Source organism: Dendrobates tinctorius, unplaced genomic scaffold (assembly GCF_039654945.1).
Source record: "Dendrobates tinctorius isolate UK_male_01 unplaced genomic scaffold, ASM3965494v1 ptg000160l, whole genome shotgun sequence".
Lineage (NCBI taxonomy): Eukaryota > Metazoa > Chordata > Amphibia > Anura > Dendrobatidae > Dendrobates > Dendrobates tinctorius.
In genome coordinates this window covers 19,518,045-19,543,013 of record NW_027361827.1, presented here as the reverse complement: position 1 = coordinate 19,543,013, position 24,969 = coordinate 19,518,045, and the positions used below count along the sequence as shown (strand labels likewise).

At 41.1% G+C, this 24,969-nt stretch overlaps 1 protein-coding gene across 5 annotated transcripts in view; it reads right to left on the bottom strand.

Moving 5' to 3' along the window:
* PTBP3 (polypyrimidine tract binding protein 3) overlaps positions 1–24,969 on the bottom strand; it is a 242,861-nt gene that overhangs the window by 70,343 nt on the left and 147,549 nt on the right. For all 5 annotated transcript variants that reach the window (XM_073549696.1, XM_073549699.1, XM_073549695.1 and 2 more), the window contains 5 exons: positions 21,297–21,372; positions 10,087–10,256; positions 8,401–8,547; positions 7,290–7,442; positions 6,114–6,224 (listed from right to left, as the gene is read on the bottom strand). In XM_073549696.1, the coding sequence (XP_073405797.1) occupies positions 6,114–6,224; positions 7,290–7,442; positions 8,401–8,547; positions 10,087–10,256; positions 21,297–21,321 (606 nt within the window). In that variant the 5' untranslated portion in view covers positions 21,322–21,372. The remainder of the gene's footprint in view (positions 1–6,113; positions 6,225–7,289; positions 7,443–8,400; positions 8,548–10,086; positions 10,257–21,296; positions 21,373–24,969) is intronic.

Sequence of the window (24,969 nt, the reverse complement as noted above, 5' to 3'; positions counted from 1 at the left end):
ATCAGGGAACTGAACTGACTTGCACTAATGAGCATAAGATACCCAGGAGGGTTTTACAAGTCCTGCATAATGTTGTTTCCCCATTAAAGTGAACAGTACTCTTTTTGCAAAATTCTTGTAAACAGTTAACCCCAGGAAAATAAGATTCCATCATTGCACAACAACTACAGACCTGAAGAAAAACCTGTTAGGTGTGGCTGAAGATGAGGTCTAATGGGGAAGGCCAGTTATGTCTTGCAGCCCACCCAAGACCACCATTGGAGGTTTGGAGCAGGTCCTCCACACACTACAAGGACATTAGAAGATACCCCGGCTGGGAGAATATCTGCCATTTACCATTGCTAATCACCGTTTCTTAGGGTACCGTTACACCTAGCAACTCACCAGCGATCCCGACCAGCGATATGACGTGGTCAGGATCGCTGGTGCATCGCTAGGTGGTCGCTAGTGAGCTGCCACTCAGGCAGATCTCACTAGCGACATCGCTGGGGACGGGGATCGCTACTTACCTGTCAGACGCGGCGATCCTGCGTCCTCCTGCCCGCCTCCACGCGTCGCTGGTCGTCACAGCAGGAAGCGCCGCAGGAAGTGACCGACGAGGAACGGTCCAGGAGCTTCTCGCGCGATCAGCGATAACCAGCGGGGGAGCCGGTCGGAGGTAAGTATCACATGTAGCGATATCGCTAGCAATATCGCTGTAACGTCACAAAATCGGTGACTTTACAGTGATATTGCTAGCGATATCGCAGTATGTAACGGCGGCTTTATTATAATCAATAAAAATGTTAATATATCTGTACATGTAAATTGATAGTGTACAGTATTGTAAGATAGGATTGATAATGTCTTATAGGGAAAAATAGGAATGTTTTGATATATTTGTACTATTGTATAGCACTAGGAAGTATAGAGTCCCGTCTGTTATAATGTATATAATAGTATAGAATTTTTGAAGTGCCTTATGAAGTGATAGTAGCAGCACTTAGTGGAAAGTGAAAACAGTGTTGCAGGGACGGTGTGTCCAGATCTGGTGGCGAACCTGATAGGAAAGCGGTTGCCCCAGTAGCACTTTAGGAGTAATGACAATGTGACAAGTGTAACACTTAGGGGTAAGAAAGATAGGATGGGTATTGGCATAGCGTAAATAATGTAAGAAAGTATATAGGATATACAGTTAGGTCCATATATATTTGGACAGAGACAAAATTTTTCTAATTTTTGTTCTAGACATTACCATAATGAATTTTAAACAAAACAATTCAGATGCAGTTGAAGTTCAGACTTTCTGCTTAGGGTATCCACATTAAAATTGGATGAAGGGTTTAGGAGTTTCAGCTCCTTAACATGTGCCATCCTGTTTTTAAAGAGACCAAAAGTAATTGGACAGATTAAATAATTGTAAATAAAATGTTCATTTCTAGTACTTGGTTGAAAACCCTTTGTTGGCAATGACTGCCTGAAGTCTTGAACTCATGGACATCACCAAATGCTGTGTTTCCTCCTTTTTGATGCTCTGCCAGGCCTTCACTGCGGTGGTTTTCAGTTGTTGTTTGTTTGTGGGCCTTTCTGTCTGAAGTTTAGTCTATAACAAGTGAAATGAATGCTCAACTGGGTTGAGATCAGGTGACAACACTTTCAGCCATGACTATGGTGTTGGCACCCTCAAAATTGTTCCGGAGACTGAAGTTTTTCTCCCAGAAAATTATTGCAATTACTCATGTTTTGTTATACACATGTTTATTTCCTGGGTTGTGTTTTAGTAACACAAAAAAAAGAGGCAAAAAGGCAAATTTGACATAATTTCACACAAAACCCTCCAAAAATTGGCCAGACAAAAATGTTGGCACCATCAACTTAATATTTGGGTGCACACCCTTTGGAATAAATAACTGCCATCGCTTCCTATAACCATCAACACGTTTCTTACACCTCTCAACTGGAATTTCAGACTACTCTTCTTTTTTCAAACTGTATATATATATACACTCACTGGCCACTTTATTAGGTACACCTGTCCAACTGTGTGTTAAGACTTAATTTCTAATCTGCCAATCACATGGCGGCAACTCAGTGCATTTAGGCATGTAGACATGGTCAAGACAATCTCCTGCAGTTCAAACCGAGCATCAGTATGGGGAAGAAAGGTGATTTGAGTGCCTTTGAACGTGGCATGATTGTTGGTGCCAGAAGGGCTGGTCTGAGAATTTCAGAAACTGCTGATCTACTGGGATTTTCACGCACAACCATCTCTAGGGTTTACAGAGAATGGTCCGAAAAAGAAAAAAAATCCAGTGAGCGGCAGTTCTGTGGCCGGAAATGCCATGTTGATGCCAGAGGTCAGAGGAGAATGGGCAGACTGGTTCGAGCTGATAGAAAGGCAACAGTGACTCAAATTGCCACCTGTTACAACCAAGGTAGGCAGAAGAGCATCTCTGAACGCACAGTGCGTCGAACTTTGAGGCAGATGGGCTACAGCAGCAGAAGACCACACTGGGTACCACTCCTCTCAGCTAAGAACAGGAAACTGAGGCTACAATTTGCACAAGCTCATCGAAATTGGACAGTAGAAGATTGGAAAAACGTTGCCTGGTCTGATGAGTCTCGATTTCTGCTGCGACATTCAGATGGTAGGGTCAGAATTTGGCGTAAACAACATGACAGCATGGATCCATCCTGCCTTGTATCAACGGTTCAGGCTGGTGGTGGTGGTGTCATGGTGTGGGGAATTTTTTCTGGGCACTCTTTGGGCCCCTTGGTACCAATTGAGCATCGTTGCAACGCCACAGCCTACCTGAGTATTGTTGCTGACCATGTCCATCCCTTTATGACCACAATGTACCCAACATCTGATGGCTACATTCAGCAGGATAATGCGCCATGTCATAAAGCTCGAATCATCTCAGATTGGTTTCTTGAACATGACAATGAGTTCACTGTACTCAAATGGCCTCCTCAGTCACCAGATCTCAATCCAATAGAGCATCTTTGGGATGTGGTGGAACGGGAGATTCGCATCAGGGATGTGCAGCCGACAAATCTGCGCCAACTGTGTGATGCCATCATGTCAATATGGTCCAAAATCTCTGAGGAATGCTTCCAGCACCTTGTTGAATCTCTGCCACGAAGAATTGAGGCAGTTCTGAAGGCAAAAGGGGGTCCAACCCCTTACTAGCATGGTGTACCTAATAAAGTGGCCAGTGAGTGTATATACAGTCATGGCCAAAAGTATTGACACCCCTGCAATTCTGTCAGATAATATTCAGTATCTTCATTTAATTTGTCTTAAATGAAAAAGCACAAAAGAGAATGAAGCAAAAAGCAAAACATTGATCATTTCACACAAAACTCCAAAAATGGGCCTGACAAAAGTATTGGCAACCTCAGCCTAATACTTGGTTGCACAACCTTTATCCAAAATAACTGCGACCAACCGCTTCCGGTAACCATCAATGAGTTTCTTACAATGCTCTGCTGGAATTTTAGACCATTCTTCTTTCTACTCCAGGTCCCTGATATTTGAAGGTTGCCTTCTCCAAACTGCCATTTTTAGATCTCTCCACAGGTGTTCTATGGGATTCAGGTCTGGACTCATTGCTGGCCACCTTAGAAGTCTCCAGTGCTTTCTCTCAAACCATTTTCTAGTGCTTTTTGAAGTGTGTTTTGGGTTATTGTCCTGCTGGAAGACCCATGACCTCTGAGGTAGACCCAGCTTTCTCACACTGGGCCCTACATTATGCTGCAAAATTTGTTGGTAGTCTTCTGACTTCATAATGCCATGCACACGGTCAAGCAGTCCAGTGCCAGAGGCAGCAAAGCAACCCCAAAACATCAGGGAACCTCCGCCGTGTTTGACTGTAGGGACCGTGTACTTTTCTTTGAATGCCTCTTTTTTCTCCTGTAAACTCTATGTTGATGCTTTTGCCATAAAAGCTCTACTTTTGTCTCATCTGACCAGAGAACATTCTTCCAAAATGTTTTAGGCTTTTTCAGGTAAGTTTTGGCAAACTCCAGCCTGGCTTTTTTATGTCTCGGGGTAAGAAGTGGAGTCTTCCTGGGTCTCCTACCATACAGTCCCTTTTCATTCAGATGCCGACGGATAGTACGGGTTGACACTGTTGTACCCTCGGACTGCAGGGCAGCTTGAACTTGTTTGGATGTTAGTGGAGGTTCTTTATCCAACATCCGCACAATCTTGCGTTGAAATCTCTTGTCAATTTTTCTTTTCCGGCCACATCTAGGGAGGTTAGCCACAGTGCCATGGGCTTTAAACTTATTGATGACACTGCGCACGGTAGACACAGGAACATTCAGGTCTTTGGAGATGGACTTGTAGCCTTGAGATTGCTCATGCTTCCTCACAATTTGGTTTCTCAAGTCCTCAGACAGTTCTTTGGTCTTCTTTCTTTTCTCCATGCTCAATGTGGTACACACAAGGACACAGGACAGAGGTTGAGTCAACTTTAATCCATGTCAACTGGCTGCAAGTGTGATTTAGTTATTGCCAACACTTGTTAGGTGCCACAGGTAAGTTATAGGTGCTGTTAATTACACAAATTAGAGAAGCATCACATGATTTTTCGAACAGTGACAATAGTTTTGTCCACCCTCTTTGTTATGTTTGGTGTGGAATTATATCCAATTTGGCTTTAGGACAATTCTTTTTGTGTTTTTCATTTAAGACAAATTAAATGAAGATAATAATACCAAAGAATTTGTGTTTGCAATCATTTTCAGGAAGAAACTGAGTATTATCTGACAGAATTGCAGGGGTGTCAATACTTTTGGCCATGACTGTATATATATATATACACATACAGTTTTCTCCATTTCCCATTTATGTTCCACATGCTCCTTTACAGCTTAGCAGGTAGCGCAGAAGCAAGCCGTATTGAGGTGTAAGAGACTTCCGTACAGCTGTTTTATACAGTTCTTTATGAAGCTTGGACGACCTCCAGCTAATGGTTTTAAGTACTTTTACCCGTAGGCATGTTGGGGGTTTACAAGAAGAAAGAGTGAAAAGCAGCATAAAAAGGAAGCAACACATTAAACTGTTAATGACAACCAGAAATAGAGCCACATGTTTTCAAGCAGGGTTTACAACAGAAATAGTGGCACATGAATGTGTTGTAGCTATTACTGGTAAAGATCTATTTTTGTCTAATTAAGGCCAGATAAAGCTCACCACATAAAACTACCATAGAACCAGTAGTTAAGGAAGGTTTCAAGTGAGAAAGCAAATAACCCAGTGTTCACATAAAGCGTTTTGATGCTTTATATTGATGGCCTAATCTTACGATAGGTCATCAATATCTGATAGTGGGGGTGCGACACCCGGCACAACAGATGATCAGATGTTCCCGGTGTTGCCCGATTTCTTAAATTGTGGAGCTGCTCAGCACAGCTCTGTCGACGGAATAGTGGCTGCAGACAGGTACTGCATATCTATCCCTATGCAAAACGAATAGGCTGTAGATGTGCACTACCGGTCCGCAGCCACTATGTAGTTGATGGAGCTGTGTAGTTATGCTCCACAAGTGATTGCATCTGGCCTCCACCAGTATCGGTAACCGCTGATTGGTGGGGGGAGGGGAGGTTAGGCAGGCAATATGAAAGTCCCAGACAACCCATTCAATATAAAAAGAGAATGTGAGTGACAAAATATACCCATGTTGAGGAAAAAGAGTACAAAAGCCACATGGGAGCACAGCAAAAGATTTATCCGTGCTAAATAAAAGACAGATAAAAACTAAAAGTTTGAAGAATGACAGATTTGTGCAAAGGCTTGCTCACTTGATAGGCTACTGGTTCTACACAGCACTTAAAAAGGTGGATGCATTTTGTCCCGATCGTCAGCACGGGCTTTACCACTTATCTCGATGTTGTAAAATAGGTCAGTCATTGTAGAGCTGGGTCCAAGAACATTTCAGACTCCCTCATTACTGAAGGTCTTTGTTTTCCGGGCACATTTACACAAAGCAGCTTTGTAACTCTGATAATACACAGCATAAGACTGCCAACATTCAGGAGTAACTGTAAAACACGCAGAATATTTTTTTCCCCCCTCCACCAACCCATCTCCAGTAATGAGCATGTGCGTCATATGCCTTTCTTACCACTTTGGCGTGATGTGCGTTCATTGGATCAGCATATTGAAGGAGAGCTTGGAACTGGTTGTTCTTTGTAAATGTGATGATTTTCAGTACTGTTCCAAACTTGCAAAAGATCTGTGACACAGGGAAGAAATAAAAAGTGTCAAAGGTTTCACCATTACTTTGAGCACAATTATTCAGATAGGTGATAGAAGGTGAAAGAGTGACATCAGAATATTGTATTGCCCTAAAACATAGCCATATGTATGCTACAAAACATATATGGTACGTACCTTCATAATTTTCATTAAAGAGTTATTCCCATCTTCATAGATGGATATGGTATGATAGTACTTGCAAATATAGACAACTTTACAATTCACTCTTAATTAAAATTTGCCCCTGTTCTCCTTATAGTAACAATTTTCTTTTTTATCATTTGCTGCTCTTTGCCTAGGATACCAGCCGAACATACACCGTGCTTACAAGCTCTTTACTATTGAGCTTGTAAGCACTGCGCAGATGCTGGCCTAGATCACTGAAGTGCACTGCTAGCTTCCAATCCTTGGCTAGCGTCAATCACACTGTGTTTCCAATACTGCACAGGCAAAGCACCCTAATCTAGCAACATCGGGAGCGCACAGTTCGGACCAGCAGCATAATGCTACTGGTCCATACTGTTAATCAAGCACGGGCGTCCGCCACCCTTTAAACAAGAAGATGAGAGGCAGAAAAGTAGTTTTTATTTGTTTCCTCGTGTATTTTTCAATATATAAAGTTTAAAGGAACCAAAGTGTCATGACAGATATGATTATGATCTAGGACAAATTTTAATGAGTGGGCAAATAGAGGTCGAAAAAATAAAAAGACAAATTCAATTCTCAGATTTGATAAGACAAAATCAAATGGGGGGTTGTTTATTTACCCACCATGTGACACCTAAAAATGTTCTTGTTACTCAATATTTAGAGGGTTAAAACTCTTCCCCAATATCAGAATGGAGGACTAGGATGACAAAGCAACATAGGATGGCGGTTTTCACCTCAATCAACTTCTAAAAGGTGATTCCCATTACTGAATACCTAATGTTTTCAAGTCTTATTTCATGGCTCTAAGACACTTTTTCGATTTCATGCCATTGGGCGATTAGATATTTGTAGATTTGCTTATTTTAGGTTTATAATGTAGAAATATAAATACCTGATGCAGGACTTCCAGAGTAACAGGATAAAACAGGTTATCAACAATTATTCGGAGGACAGGACTGTGGCCTATCAATAAACTTTCACCTCCAGCGAGAGTCAGACCACCAGACTGGACAGTGTTCACAGCTTGCAAGGCAGCCTGTGCTCGCTAAAAAAAAAAAGAATAGAAAATATATCAGGAAAAAAAAAATAGACAAAAAAACATCAAGTTTTGAGTTAAAGATTAAGTGTGAGTTGTACTCAGAATTCTGTTAGAAACAGTCAACAGGGCCTACAATACAATTACAGTACTTAGATTTTATATGACTTGTATCCTGTATTTTCATCAGTTTTCCCCTCTGCAGTCTCTATCTTTTAATTTGTAAATGACTGAGCTGGTTGGAGGAGACTAGCTGTTATTATATCTGCCGTACACAACATAGGTAGAGATTCCTTCTCTTCATTCCTTAGTCAACACACAGAGAGAAGCAGCAGCATGAAGGAAATTATACAGCAGTGCTGAGCAGTGTAGATATGAATCCACCTCTGGGATGAAGTAAAAGACTTGTTAGACAGCTCAACACAATCTTCTGGTTTCAGCTCTCCTTCTGCCCCTTCCCTCTACTTGAGTGTATAATAGGAGGTGTAACCTGACATGCACACTGTGTTAGTAGTCCATCTTGTTTTGAAAACCGAGTTTAGCTGTTTTTCAGAGTTCAGCCATAATGGTATTTTTTCTACCGTGGATTAAAACATAAACCCAACCTTAAACTTGTGCATTACTTGTGGGTCAGGTATGCTGAATATTTTTATATCAAATCCACACTAGAAAAATCTTTTGTGATGTTTGAAAACACCATTCACTTATATTAGTTCAGCAAATTTCTAGCAGATCTGTAATGCATTACCTGCATAGAAAATCTGCCACACCTGAATGCGGCCTAAAACAGTCTGGTTTACCAGTATTTTTGATAACCAGAATAATGCAACCTGTTGTACTATTTTTACATTCAAAATTAGTGTCCCAAAGGACCCATTGAGATATAAATGGAAGCCACAAATCTATGGTGAACAGGGCCTTAGCCCAAGTAAGCTGTAGTAGAGGATCAGTATCAGAAGGTACTTACCGACTGATTCGGTAGGTTGTCAGTCTTCAATTCTCTGTGGTTCGAATACTGAATATAGACAGGCTGACTCCGGAGCTGAGGAGTGACAGGGGTATAGTAATTCATCATCGTGATAGCTGCTTCTTCAGAAGCCATTTCCAAGAAGGCCTGTCAAAGAAAAACACATGAAAACATAACCACAAAAGCATAATACATCACATATTTGTTTAATTCATTATTACAACCCATAATTGTCATGATCCAGTACGGGGTTTGTTTCTGATTATTCTCTCCCCGGGATGGTCATTCGGTGGTTAATCTTCCCTGCTTCGTTTTGATATCTGTCTGGTATTTCAGTCCGCTGTTACCTGCAAGCAGTGTCAGTTATAGTTCCTGTCTCTGGCTTGAGTAGCTGACCCTGTTATACCCTGATTTGTCCTCTGCCCGTTTACCTAGGTCCCGTTCCTGTTTGCCCCTGTGACTTCGCTCATAGTAGTACTTGCTCTCTGTGTTGTGATCTCTCGGTATTTGACTCGGCTTGTCATCTGACCTGTTTGACTGTCTCTGGCTTTCCTGCTTCCAACCGGCTCAGACTTCTTTGGCTTGCTTCTGACCACGTGTATTGCTGTTACCTATGGTACTTTGTTCCCTCTCTGTTGTTGACCCGGCTTTTCTGAATACTCTGCCGCCACCTAGTGGCTCCTGCCTGCTGCTCTGTGGTTTCACTGTGAGTGTACCTGTTTTCCTTCACCCGCACCCCCTGGTGGAGCAGGCATTACAATAATACTGAATAACTAATTTTGCTTCATTATTAAAATACTACTTGCAGACATGTATGGCAATTAACGGCTTATACTGTATCCTTTTCAAAGCATCAGACACAATAACAAATGAATAGAAAGTATTTGTGTTTTTCAATGTGGGTCTGTAATGTATAAATAGCAGTGCTCTGCATATAAAGAACTGCTTCTTTAATTCCTTTCTACATAACTAGTAATTCCTATCAACATTTGTAAATTTGTATCTTCTTAATATATTGCAGTCATCATATTATATAGCAGTGTGTACTTACAATTGCTCATTTTGCTTTTCTACCTAGGTAATTATTCTTTTTTCCATTAGGTTTTTGACATCACGTGAATAAAAACTGACTAACTGAATCCTCTATGTAGAAAAAGGAGGTCAATTTTGCCTGCATGAGTCATAAGTCACTGCAAAAGTCCCTGGTAGGGGTAAGAGGGAGAAGCTGGGTCAGGAGATGAAGAGATGGGTAAAAATGCAGGGACAAGAGAATTCCTGTTTCTACATAGAGCAGAGGAAAGAGAAGAATTAGCTGGGTAGAAAGGCAAAATGAGCAATTATAAGTACACAGTGCTATATAACATGATGGCTGCAATGAAGTTAAAAACGTTGATGGGAGTGCTTCTTTAATTTAAACTACAAACTGCAATAATGATGTAGTAGAGTATATGTTAAACATGATCAAAATTGCAGGTTCAAGATCCTCAAGAAGACTAAAATAAAGTAAACATTAAAAAAGTACTTCTAATACATGCGCCTTTAGGTAATGGCAGCCGTGTACAGAAAGAAATTAGCTTAAATGACAGTGATTTTGTTTGACATGCCATAACAATACTGTGATGAAAAACTAAAATGAAAATGATAAGAAAATAACAAAAATAAGAGTATAACAGAAGTATATAATACCTGGCTTTTACTTTTCAATATCAAAAGATTAGTAACTTTTCCAAAGGGTACACCTAATGAGATTATGTCCCCTTCTGTAACATCATTTGGAACCTTACGAATGTGAAGAACACGTGAAGGGGAACAGGGAGAGCGGTCTCCTGTAAATTTGTTGCTATCGTTCCCATTAGCTGAAAAGACAAGAAAAAGAGCATGTAACATAACCTATTTCCATCAAAGGGACGTCTGTACAGGGAAGCATTTTTCATGGTATTTAATTCCATCATCCATGCGTGCTGTCTGATAAGTGTGAACTGCATCATATGTAGCAAGATATTTTCATGGTATTTAATTCCATCACTCCTGTGGTGGGTCTGTCTTTTTTTTTGTTGTTTCTGCTTTAAAGTGTTTGAAAGTTTTTTTTTTTTTTTCTTTCTTTCACTGTTTTATGGCCTTGTCCAGCATTGGTTGTTTACCCTGCATAGTAATGCCTGCTCTGGCCTTGTGCCAATTGTTTAATTACTGAGTGTTGAAAGTTTTTTTTTTTTTTTCTTTCTTTCACTGTTTTATGGCCTTGTCCAGCATTGGTTGTTTACCCTGCATAGTAATGCCTGTTCTGGCCTTGTGCCAATTGTTTAATTACTGATTGTGGCCATTTGGTGGTTGAAGCTAGCAGACATTTCATATATATTTAGCTCTGGCTGGGATAGCACGCATGCAACAGATATTAAGTGCAACAGGATAAAGTGCTTTGCAGTTAGACAATGCAGTTGGACAGGGCAGGAGACAGGTAAGGTGCATAAGTTTTTCATGCAAGCATGCTTCTTGATCAGTCGTACGACATTATGCATTGATCATGTCAACCTGCTGCTTATTTATCTTAACTTCTGCTTTCTCACAACTCGCCCGCCCTTTTACACATTCTGTGCACTCTCTGCATATCCACCCCTCCCTTCTCCACTCTCCCATGTATAACTCTGAGGCTCTACTGACATTTCTTACCCACTCCAAACCATCCAATACCTCCATGCAGCACTCAAAACGTTCATACAAATCATCCCACCACCTGCTCTTTCTGTTTTTTCTCCTTTTACTAGTTGCAGGCGACATCTCCCCCAACCCTGGGCCTCTCTCCACCAGCATTACTCTCCTCCAGCTGCATATAGAAACCCTGCTAATCTTATTAACATTCAGTGCATGCCTTCTCCTATCGCTTTCCAATGTGCTCTCTGGAATGCACAGTCTGTGTGTAACAAACTGACTTACATTCACGATTTTTTTCTCTCTAATTCTCTTAACCTTCTGGCTATTACAGAAACCTGGATCCAGCATTCAGACACCACCGCTGCTGCCGCTCTCTCGTTTGGTGGGCTGAAATTTTCACATACTCCCAGACCTGAGAACAGACAGGGTGGAGGTGTTGGTTTGCTCCTTTCATCACAATGTGCTTTCCAGGTCATCCCCCCCCGGTTCCCTCACTTACATTTCCTTCCTTTGAAGTCCACGCCGTCAGACTCTTTAAGCCCTTCTCCTTACGAGTGGCGGTTGTCTTTCGCCCCCCAGGCTCCTCCCGCCAGTTTCTAGACCACTTCGCCACCTGGTTTACTCACTTTCTACCATATGATATCCCCACCCTCACCATGGGAGACTTTAACATCCCCATCAATGATCCCCTCTCCCAATCTGCCTCTCATCTTCTTTCTCTAACTTCTTCATTTGGCCTCTCACAGTTTACTAATTCTCCTACACATGAGGACGGGAATACTCTGGACCTGGTTTTCTCCCGTCCCGGCATACTGCACGACTTTACTAACTCCCCTCTCCTGCTCTCGGACCACAACCTTCTTTCCTTTTCAGTCAAGAATTGTCTCCTCACCCGGGACACCTCCACTTACCACACTTATCGAAATACACGTACCATTAATACCCAGCAGCTTATGGACAATCTCCACACATCTTTAGCCCCCATCTCCTCCCTCTCCTGTCCAGACTTAGCATTCTCACACTTCAATAATACACTGAAGAATGCCCTAGATCAAGCAGCACCTTCTACACGCAGAAAGACCCGACACAGACAGCGGCAGCCCTGGCACACAATGCAAACACGCTTTCTTCAGCGCTGCTCAAGGTGTGCAGAGCGGCAGTAGAGAAAATCTCTCTTAGCAGAAGACTTCATCCACTATAAGTTCATGCTCAAAACCTATAACTCTGCCCTTCATCTGACCAAACAATCCTACTTCACCACCCTCATCACCTCACTATCCAACAACCCAAGACGACTTTTTGAAACCATAAACTCCCTCCTGAAAACTAAAGTACAGGCCTCCATCACCAACCTCAGCGGTGAGGATCTGGCCACTTATTTCCTAGAAAAAATCAACCACATCCATCAGGATATCTCAGCCCAATCTCCTCAGTGCCTGGATCCCCTTCCCTGCCGCATCTCAAGCTCACTAGATATCTTTGAGCCTGTTTCAGAAGAAGAAGTTTCCAAGCTCCTCGCTTCCGCTCGGCCTGCAACCTGCAACAGTGACCCCATTCCTTCACAGCTCCTGCAGTCTCTCTCACCAGTGGTCACCACTCACCTGACTAAAATATTTAACCTCTCTCTTTCTTCAGGTATATTTCCCTCATTTAAACATGCCATCATAACCCCATTACTTAAAAAGTCATCCCTGGACCAGAACTGCACTGCTAACTACAGACCTGTCTCTAACCTTTCCTTCATCTCTAAACTCCTGGAACGCTTGGTCCACTCCCGTCTAATCCGCTATCTCTCAGATAACTCTCTTCTCGACCCCTTACAATCTGGTTTCCGCTCTTTACACTCTACTGAAACTGCCCTCACTAACGTCTCAAATGATCTAATAACAGCTAAATCGAAAAGTCATTGCTCCCTGCTGATTCTCCTGGATCTCTCTGCCGCATTTGACACTGTGGATCACCAGCTCCTCCTCACTATGCTCCGCTCTATAGGCCTCAAGGACACAGCCCCCTCCTCGTTCTCCTCCTACCTCTCTGACTGCTCCTTCACTGTATCTTTTGCCGGCTCCTCTTCTTCTCCTCGTCCCCTTACTATCGGGGTCCCGCAGGGCTCAGTCCTAGGCCCCCTCCTCTTCTCTCTATACACTGCCCCTATTGGACAAACAATTAGCAGATTTGGGTTCCAGTATCATCTCTATGCTGATGACACCCAATTTAACACTTCTTCCCCTGACATCACCCCTACCCAAATTCAAAATACCAAGGATTGTCTATCTGCTGTCTCTAACATCATGCCCTCCCTCTATCTGAAACTAAATCTCTCCAAAACTGAACTTCTTGTGTTTCTCCCCTCTACTAACCTCACTCTACCTAACATTGAAAAAACCCTGGAGGGTTCAACCATAACTCCCAAGCAGCATGCCCGCTGTTTTGGGGTCATATTCGACGCTGAACTTTCCTTTACTCCCTATATCTGATCACTCACTCGCTCTTGTCACCTGCATCTTAAAAACATCTCCAGAATCCGACCTTTTCTCACCTTTGAAACTGCTAAGACTCTTACTGTCGCTCTTATTCATTCTCGTCTGGACTACTGCAACTCTCTTCTGATCGGTCTCCCACTTACCAAACTTTCTCCTCTCCAATCTATCTTGAATGCGGCAGCCAGGGTCATATTTCTGTCCAGCCGCTTCAACGATGCCTCCTTCTTGTGCCAGTCATTACACTGGCTACCTATTCGCTACAGGGTCCAGTACAAACTCATCTCTCTCACCCACAAAGCTCTCCACTGTTCTGCACCACCCTATATCTCCTCTCTTATCTCTGTCTATCGCCCTACATGTGCCCTCCGTTCTACAAATGACCTAAGACTAACATCCCCCATAATCCGAACCTCGCACCTCCGTCTCCAAGACTTCTCTCGTGCTGCTCCAGATCTCTGGAATGCACTTCCCCAGACGATCAGACTGATACCTAGCCCCGACCTATTCAAGCGCGCTTTGAAAACCCATCTCTTCAAACAAGCCCTCCCTCCAAATATTATTCTGAATCTGTACCCTACTATTCATCTGACTCCACACCCTCCATGCACACGATAACTGCACTTGACTATTGCACTTAAACACACGGGCTGATGACCGGATCATGCAGCTTTATATGAAAATCCCTATTTATTATAATTGCCAGACCTGAATTAACAAGCACTTTTCACCTACTGTGTCCCCCCCCCATTTCCTTCTAGATTGTAAGCTTGCGAGCAGGGACCTCACTCCTAATGTCACTGTTTAAATTGTCTTAACTTGTATTGAATTTATTGTCTGTACATATCCCTGCTTAATTGTAAAGTGCTGCGGAATATGTTGGCGCTATATAAATAAAAATAATTAATTATTAAGCTTCTGATTGGAATTTTAGGTTTGCAGCATATAAAAGGCGCTTCAATTATAAAATTGTACTGGTAACACAACGTTTAAATGGAGCTACAAACCAGAACTTTAAACACAAACTAGACTATAATGTAAAAAAAAAACTAGAAAATCATGGTCTACACACGTGATTTATTAGAATATCAAAACATTATAATAGCATGGCGATCCGCTTATGAACTACAGCCAAGAATCGCACCCACTTATCTCAATTTAATGCAATGTAATCTGCCATACTGCCCACAAAATTTATTCTTGAAGCCGCCATAAATATTAGAGAAATCTCACCTGAATCGGCTGACTTCAGAGAGATAATCAGTCTATCTAATGTGTATAGAGGACTCCTGACTTCTCCTACAAATTTCAAAAACTGACCGTCACATCCAAGCATAAACATTGTGTGAACAGGTGCTTAACCTAGAGTCACCAACTCATATACATTCAAGCAAATAGGAAGCACACTGTAGTGCCATAACATGCAAATATGAAAAATGAAAAATTAATTGCATTACTGCATTAGAAATATGAAAAATTGAGAAAGTTTAGCGCATAAAATGGCCAAGTTATGTGTACCTGGAAGCCACGTTAAGGCATTTCTCGTTTTCCAGGTCTCTGTCTATGCCAATCCTCACTAAGACTGAAGTCTCCATCTGAATGGGAACCTATGAAAAATCCTCTGTTTAGACTGAAGTCTTTATCTCTGTGGAGGGGAAGTGGCCCTGCTTTGATTAAAACCGCCTGCGGCTAACAGGTGGAGTGCTCAGTCAGAAGGTAAATGAATACAAATTTCAAAAAGTGACTGTCACATCCAAGGATAAACATTGTGTGAACAGGTGATTAACCTAGAGTCACTAACTCATATACATTCAAGCAAAAAAGGAAGCACATTTTTTCATATTTCTAATGCAGTAATGCAACTCATTTGTCATTTTTCATATTTGCATGTTATGGCGCTACAGTGTGCTTCCTTTTCTGACTTCTCCTAGACAGATGGGAGAGAAGGATCTTTTTGTTCGGCAGAGAGATAAGCCACTGTCAAAGGATACTTTCTCAGAGAACACAGGAGTATCCAGCCAAGCATTGTGGTGTATGGGGGAGTACAGAGATGACAGCCAACCAAAGGGTTGTTCGGCTGACAGCTATCTAAAGTGTATGGAGACATTTACACTCCTGTTCTCTTCCCCATTACGTTAGGTTTTCAAACCAGGTAACTTCCATACTTCCTACTTAACCTGCACTTTCCCACAGGCAGAACGGCGACATCACGGCCTCCCGTCACTGTGCAAACTACAGACTGACAAGTATTGGATCCTGGTGTGTGCCGGCAGGTGAGTATGAAAGTTTTAATTTTTTACATATCTTGTACCTGGTCTAATTTTGAAGGACAACCCTTGTAAGGGGTGTCATATCCAAACAGAAATGTTCCTCAAGAAAACAAGAGACAGGTACAAAAGGTAAAAACATTGAGAAGACATTACAATATGGTACCCAAAAAAGAAAAACGAAATTTAATTTTTTTTTCTTTACGATAACATTTTGAAAACATGAATCCCCTTCAAAATATTGTCCATTAGATCATATGCACTTGTCGTAACGGTTTTTCCACTGTTTGAAACATTATATTCTGCTGAACTAATGCTGTTAAGTGCCTCTAGCTATTTTTTCTTAACCTTTTCTTCGTCCCGACAACGCTTTCCCTTTAGGTTTTTCTTCGTTTTGGAAATAAGAAGGAGCTTAGGTTAGGCGAGTAAGGTGGATGAGAAACCGTTGTCTTGTCATTTTTCGCCAAAAAGTGGTTGATTTTTAAAGCTGTGTGGGTAGACATGTTGTCATGATGAAGCAGAGTCAGACCACTGATCGCCACAATTCATGGGGTTTTTTTTCTCACTGTTTCACGCAATCTCTTCAGCACTTACAGATAGTAATGTTGGTTCACTGTGGTGCCCTGAGGAACAAAGTCAATGTGAACGACTCCTTTGATGTAGCAAAAACAAAAACCATAATGGACATCAAATTTGATTTCATGTGCCATGCTTTTTTGGTCTGGGCGATGAAGCTGTCTTCCACTGACTGGACTGCTGTTTTGTTTAATGATCATAGGCCTAACACCAAGATTCATCATCTGTGATGACTTGACAATAAATCAGGGTCACCGCCCCTTACTCGCCCAACCTAGCCCCCTCAGACTTCTCATTCCCAAGAATGAAGAAATAACTAAAGGGAAAGTGTTTTCAGGATGTAGAAAAGGTTAAGAAATAATAGCTGGAGGCCAGCATTAGTTCAGAAGAATATGCCAAAGTTAACATCATCTAATAGACAGTATTCTGAAGGGAACTAATGTTTTCAAGATGTTATCTTGAATATAAAAATTAAATAAGTAATTCTGTAATTTTTGGGGGTATCCCTTTGGACATTAATCACAGACCAACGCATTAATCACAAGTGGTAGCCTATAGAGGCAGTTAAAACATTTTACTTGGTAGGGAGTTTTGGGGGATCGACTCTACACTATTTTGCCCCCCCCCACTAGCCACTACTTTTCTAGGTGTTTACCCTGACATAGTTACATTATAACCTGTTAAGTTTTCAACCTGCACTGGGATAATTGTCTTATGTCATTTCATCTACAGTCATGGCCAAAAGTATTGACACGCCTGCAATTCTGTCAGATAATACTCAGTTTCTTCCTGAAAATGATTGCAAACAGAAATTCTTTGGTATTATTATCTTCATTTAATTTGTCTTAAATGAAAAAACACAAAAAGAATTGTCCTAAAGCCAAATTGGATATAATTCCACACCAAACATAACAAAGAAGGTGGACAAATGTATTGGCACTGTTCGAAAAATCATGTGATGCTTCTCTAATTTGTGTAATTAACAGCACCTATAACTTACCTGTGGCACCTAACAGGTGTTGGCAATAACTAAATCACACTTGCAGCCAGTTGACATGGATTAAAGTTGACTCAACCTCTGTCCTGTGTCCTTGTGTGTACCACATTGAGCATGGAGAAAAGAAAGAAGACCAAAGAACTGTCTGAGGACTTAGAAACCAAATTGTGAGGAAGCATGAGCAATATCAAGGCTACAAGTCCATCTCCAAAGACCTGAATGTTCCTGTGTCTACCGTGCGCAGTGACATCAAGAAGTTTAAAGCCCATGGCACTGTGGCTAACCTCTCTAGATGTGGCCAGAAAAGAAAAAATTGACAAGAGATTTAATGCAAGATTGTGCGGATGTTGGATAAAGAACCTCCACTAACATCCAAACAAGTTCAAGCTGCCCTGCAGTCCGAGGGTACAACGGTGTCAACCCGTACTATCCGTCGGCATCTGAATGAAAAGGGACTGTATGGTAGGAGACCCAGGAAGACTCCACTTCTTACCCCGAGACATAAAAAAGCCAGGCTGGAGTTTGCCAAAACTTACCTGAAAAAGCCTAAAACATTTTGGAAGAATGTTCTCTGGTCAGATGAGACAAAAGTAGAGCTTTTAGGGCAAAAGCATCAACAATAGAGTTTACAGGAGAAAAAAGAGGCATTCAAAGAAAAGTACACGGTCCCTACAGTCAAACATGGCAGAGGTTCCCTGATGTTTTGGGGTTGCTTTGCTGCCTCTGGCACTGGACTGCTTGACCGTATGCATGGCATTATGAAGTCAGAAGACTACCAACAAATTTTGCAGCATAATTTAGGGCCCAGTGTGAGAAAGCTGGGTCTACCTCAGAGGTCATGGGTCTTCCAGCAGGACAATAACCCAAAACACACTTCAAAAAGCACTAGAAAATGGTTTGAGAGAAAGCACTGGAGACTTCTAAGGTGGCCAGCAATGAGACCAGACCTGAATCCCATAGAACACCTGTGGAGAGATCTAAAAATGGCAGTTTGGAGAAGGCACCCTTCAAATATCAGGGACCTGGAGTAGTTTGCCAAAGAAGAATGGTCTAAAATTCCAGCAGAGCATTGTAAGAAACTCATTGATGGTTACCGGAAGCAGTTGGTCGCAGTTATTTTGGCTAAAGGTTGTGCAACCAAGTATTAGGCTGAGGGTGCCAATACTTTTGTCCGGCCTATTTTTGGAGTTTTGTGTGAAATGATCAATGTTTTGCTTTTTGCTTCATTCTCTTTTGTGTTTTTTCATTTAAGACAAATTAAATGAAGATAATAATACCAAAGAATTTGTGTTTGCAATCATTTTCAGGAAGAAACTGAATATTATCTGACAGAATTGCAGGGGTGTCAATACTTTTGGCCATGACTGTAGGTAGCAGTATAGTCATAAGCTATGGATGGCATTGGTAATTATTTCTATTTTTGTATGTTGCAAAAATACAAAAATTGTATTTCACCTTTTATAATTTTTTAAATTGTTGATCTCTAAAAATGGATGTGACACAGATGTAAGAAAAAAAGGACATACAGATGACATACATACGGCAGAAGGACGACAATGTGGATGAAAAATCATCAGTCACTTCTCAATAAATTGACAAGTTTTCATACGCTCAACTAAACCCAGCCTGAAACCATAGTCCAGGTTTTTTCCTCCCATCCCATTCCATCTGCAATATAAAAGGCATGTATGCGCTTGTCTTAAATTGACCTTAAAGAAACCAAGTAAAGGCAGACACCCTAGCAATAGAATGTCCACTCCAAGATGGACTAGTGAGTAAGCATCCACCCACTACCTATACTTTCTTGCATTGGCTCATAAGTCCCCAATAAAGGAAGGTGAATAGCCAGGAAGTAATTCCAAAATGATCCTACAAAAGAGATCAATGACATCATTCACACTTATTCCATCTGGGAAGATGATAGCGAATAAGCATCACAATCATCTTATGGACCACCATTAATGACTGTTAAAGACAGATGGGGTCCCAACTTAATTTTGAAGTTACACACGTGGTCAAAATTGTTGGTACCCCTCGTTTAACGACAGAAAAACCCACAATGGTCACATAAATAACTTGAATCTGACAAAAGTAATAATAAATCAAAAATCTATGAAAATGAACAGATGAAAGTCAGACATTGCTTTTCAACCATGCTTCCACAAAATGTAAAAAAAAAATAAAACTCATGAAATAGACCTGGACAGAAATGATAGTACCCTTAACTTAATATTTTGTTGCACAACCTTTTGAGGCAATCATTGCAATGAAACGATTCCTGTAACTGTCAATGAGACTTCTGCACCTCTCGACAGGTATTTTGTCCCACTCCACAACAGCAAACTGCTCCAGTTGTCTCGTGTTTGAAGGTTGCCTTTTCCAGACGGCATGTTTCAGCTCTTTCCAAAGATGCTCAAAAGGATTTAGGTCAGGGCTCATAGAAGACCACTTCAGAATAGCCCAATGATTTCCTCTTAGCCATTCTTGGGTGTTTTTAGCGGTGTGTTTTGGGTCATTATCCTGTTGCAAGACCAATGACCTGCAACTGAGACCATGCTTTCTGACACTGGGCAGCACATTTCTCTCTAGAATCCCTGATAGTTTTGAGATTTAATTGTAACCTGCACAGATTCTAGACACCCTGTGCCAGATGCAGCAAAGCAGACCCAGAACATAACATAGTCTCCTCCATGTTTCACAGTAGGGACAGTGTTATTTTCTTGATATGCTTAATATTTCCATCTGTGAACATAGAGCTGATGTGCCTTGCCTAAAAGTTACATTTTTGTCTCATCTGTCCATAGGACATTCTCCCAGAAGCTTTGTGGCTTGTCAACATGCAGTTTGGCAGATTTCAGTCTGACTTTTTTTCAACAATGGTGTCCTACTTGGTCGTCTCCCATGAAGTCCACTTTGGCTCATACAATGACGGATGGTGCGATCTGACACTGATGTTCCTTGAGCTTGAAGTTCACCTTTAATCTGTTTAGAAGTTTTTCTGTGCTCTTTTGTTACCATTCGTATTATCCATCTCTTTGATTTGTCATCAATTTTCCTCCTGCGGCCACGTCCAGGGAGATTGGCTACAGTCCCATGGAGCTTAAATTTCTGAATAATTAGTGCAACTGTAGTCACAGAAACATCAAGCTGCTTGGAGACGGTCTTATAACTTTTACCTTTAACATGTTTGTCTATAATTTTCTTTCTAATCTGAGACAACTCTTTCCTTCGCTTCCTCTGTTCCATGTTGAGTGTGATACACACCATGTCACCAAACAGCACAGTGAGTATCTGTAGCCCTCTATACAGGCCCACTCACTGATTCCAAGATTGTAGACACCTGTGACGCTAATTAGTGGACACACCGCGATTTAACATGTCCCTTTTGACACATTTTCAGGGGCACCATCATTTCTCTTCAGGCCTATTTCATGAGTTTTATTTTTAAAAAATTCTGTGTAAGCATGGTTGAAAAAATTCTGTGGAAGCATGGTTGATTTAATTAGTTCATTTTCATAGATTTTTGATTTATTATTACTTTTGTCAGATTCAAGTTATTTCTGTCACCATTGTGGATTTTTCTGTCATTAAATGAGGGGTACCAACAATTTCGACCACATGTGTATATATGCTAAATCCAAATATACACTAAATATTAAAATCTCTGAGGTTAGACAAAGAACAGCAATGCTACACATAGCAATATTGATGGAGGGAAGACTTAATTGTGGGGCAAATTTCAATACTAAGCAGTTCAGTAAGTTTTCAGCTTATTTATTGGTCTCTCCCAAACAGTTACAGAATTTGAATGTATCCAGGACATTAGTTGACAGTAATGGAAATTCCTAGAAATTGCATTAAGAAAATATTATTGTACGAGACGCCAGCAAAGCATGGCACGCAGGCTCTCAAAGACTCTCACTGTACCTGTAGCTGAAGTGGAATGGCTCATGGTAAAAGGCCCGTTAGTGATACCAGAAAGGAGAAGCTTGTCAGATGCCCGCTAAAAAATAAAACAATGTACATCAGTAAAAATCAATTTAAAAAAAAACACAACAGAAAAACATGCCAAAAGGAACATTTGTACTTGTTTTTAATGACATGTAAGAACATTTTGTGCACGTAATCACAGTATGTAGGTCTTTATAAAGAATCTTTTAAGTCCTAAAGAAAAATTTGTTAATGCCTGAAAAAGCAAAATATTTGACACAGACATGTTAAAAAATAGAAAACAAAAAACATAAACTGAGTTGATTTGAACTTCGTATGTGTTAGGCCGGGATCACACATGCGACAAACACGGCCTAGCCTCGCATGTTAATACCCGGCACTGCCGCCAGCACTCGGATCGGAGCGTGCGACATCAGAGCAATACATGGAGCCCCTCTCTCGGCGGCAGTGCAGGGTATTAACATGCGAGACTCAGCCGTATTTCTCGCATGTGTGATCCCGGCCTTATTGTAGTCTATAACCCTGTCAGCAGTTTGTCTACATCTCGCTTTTAGCAGCATTCAGATTGGCCCCCTGGATGCACTGCGTGAACAGGGACTAATAGCCATGTTAAAGGAGTTGTTCACTTCCAATGATCTACTTTGGAATGCCCCCCAGTGAGCTGAATAAAATAAGCAAAATGTACAGATACCTCCTGGACTAGCGCTGCCTCGCCACTCAGAATGCTGTCTCACCATGATCTTGTGACATTGTTCATGTCCGGTCAGGACTGCAGTCCATTAGCAGCTGTTGATAGTTTGCAACACTCATAGGACATAGATAATGTCAATAGACCGCCAGGGGACACAGCTATTGGAACACAGCCGGTCCAGGGGGTAAATATACTTTTTATTTAAATTTTATTAAGCACACTGGAGGCATAAAGAAAAGATTGTCTGGTAGTAGATAACTCCTTAAAATCTCCCTTGAAAGCCAGGGGGCTGACGAAGCCCACGCGAAACGCATGTAAGGGTTGCACGTGTGACTTGCAGGACAGCCATGGATAAGAGCATTTGCTTTTCGTAATCACTGTGTTACCGTGATCAGCATTAGCATGTTTGTAGATTGTGATGATAGATTGGATATCTTATTATTTTTGCAGTTATGCTGACACGGCTCCACAGGTTTCACTGATCATCTTTTTGGATTAGACTTGAAGCACTGCCACTTTATTTAAATCTATATGCCTCACCATCAGACTCTACTGTGCTGTATCTGTGTGTTTGCACGTGATTTTTGCTGCACCTGATTCTTTGTCTTTAGCTCTGTCATTGATATGATTCTTTTAATGTTGTCTTTTTTGGTGCCTTCTATATCCTAGTATAATAAAATTACTTTGTTTTTACTTTCTTTTTGGTGGATTATTTTACTCCAATTTCTTGCATGTAGCAGAGAGAGAAGAGAAACTGAGGAGCTTTCGTTAAAGATGCGGCGTGGAGCCTTTCAATAAGTATCATACAGCCATTTTGACTTAAAAGTTAGTACACCAGCCTCATCATCATTTATTTAAAACTTAACACAGCGCTCATGCTGACGTCACATAGGTGATGTGAGTTCATTGGCCGTGAACTTGCAGGACCTGTCACCGGCACCGTGAGCAGGAGAACTTTCTCTTGCGGTGCCATCAGACAGGGGATAGCAGTTCACAGGGAGACACTGTGCACACAGTGCTCAGTTTCTCTGCTGGATAACAGGCTGCATAGTCTCACCATACAGCCTACCATCAAGATGTAGCAGAGCTGGACACGTCTTGGTACTAATAGATTAAAAGCATCTCTGAGGAAAGGTGAGGAATTGTGTTGTGTGGTTTTTTTTATCTCTTTTGCAGATGAAGAGGGCATCGAGGGAATGGGTGAGGTCTTAAGTATGGTTTAATTAAGAATATTAAAGGAGTCTGTGTCTTTCTTTCAATTAAAGGACTTTTTCTGGGTGTCTGTGTTTTCTTACAATTTGACTATGGGGTTAGTAATGGAGGCGTCTTATTGATTCCTCTCCATTACTAACGTCGAGGCTGTATGTGAACTGACAATATAAAGGTGACATCAACCTTCCATGGCCCCTTCCTAGGCTATTAATATCATCCCACAGCTGTCTGCATAGCCTTTGCTGGTTATTAATTATAGGGGGACCCCATGTCATTTTTGGGGGTGCCCCTTTTTAATAGCCAGTAAAGGCTAGGTATATAGTTGTGAGCTGATATTAATAGCTTGGGACGCTCCATGGGTATAACCCCCTTCCCAAGCTCTAAACGTCTGTCCCCAGATGCTGACTTTTCCTCTGCTGGTTACAAAAATTACGCGGGAGCCCACGCCATTTTTTTCAGAAAAATAATCTTTAATTAATTAAATACATGTACAGTAAGCTGCACACACACTGCATTAATTGTATTTGTCACTGACATCCACTGTGTATATCTACCTATAATATCTGTATTTATTTTATGTAATCCATTTCTTCTATCCTGTCGGCTCCTGCAGTGATTTTACACAGAACACGGCAGATGAATTACCGGCCTTTCTTCTATTTATCTATCTATGCAATATACTATATATATATATATATATATATATATATACACATATATATATATATATATAGTGTGTCACTGACATCTATATATGTATGTATTCTATGTGTATATATCTATTTTATTCTAACCTGTCACTGTGATTAAACTGTACATGCAGATGAATTGCGGGCTTTTATTCTATCTATCTATTATATATGTGTGTGCTTTAAAGTTTTAAGGAAAACAATTTGAATTGAGAGAATTGATTGCTGTATGTAAAAGTTCATGTTAAAAACACATTGCAATCGCACTGCATTCGGCTGTCAATCGGACGCTAGGTGTGAGAAATCGGATTGTACTCACATGACACTCGCATTACACTCCTGCGACTCTCAGCAGGGAGACTTGGACCAATTGACTCCAGCCTTAGGCTTGGGCTACACTGACTTTTGGTAGCGGTGCTGAATGATTTTAACTATTAAATGTAAACTGCAGTCCACAACTCAATGTATTCTTTGGGATTGCAGTAATATTTTCATAGTTAAAATTATTCAGTATCACTCCAAAACGTCTCAGTGCAGCCCTCCCATAAGGCCATTTTCACATGGCAGAAGCCAAAACAAAAAAGTGGATCCAAAAGCAGAAAAAAATTAAGTGCTTTTATTATACTTTGGCCCCAATCAATCACAATAATTACACCAGAATTACCTATGTTGGAGCTGCGCAAAAAAAATGCAGTTTGGAGTTCTCATGCAACATTTGGCCAGGTTCGGCAAAATGGTAGGAACTGGAGCTAGATGGGTCATGGTAATTCCTGCTCATCTTATTCAAGACAAACTGCAGTGTTCCTCATAGAAGTTAAGAACTGGAGTAAGACTTGTAGCGAGGCACACACCACTTTTCAGATGCGCCTGATTCATTAAAAGTCATGCTCTTCTTTATGAATCAGGCACCTCGGATTCAAGCATACCCAACATCAAGAACAATGTAAACATCCTATAATAATAATCTTTATTTTTATATAGCGCTAACATATTCCGCAGCACTTTACAGTTTGCACACATTATCATCACTGTCCCCGATGGGGCTCACAATCTAAAT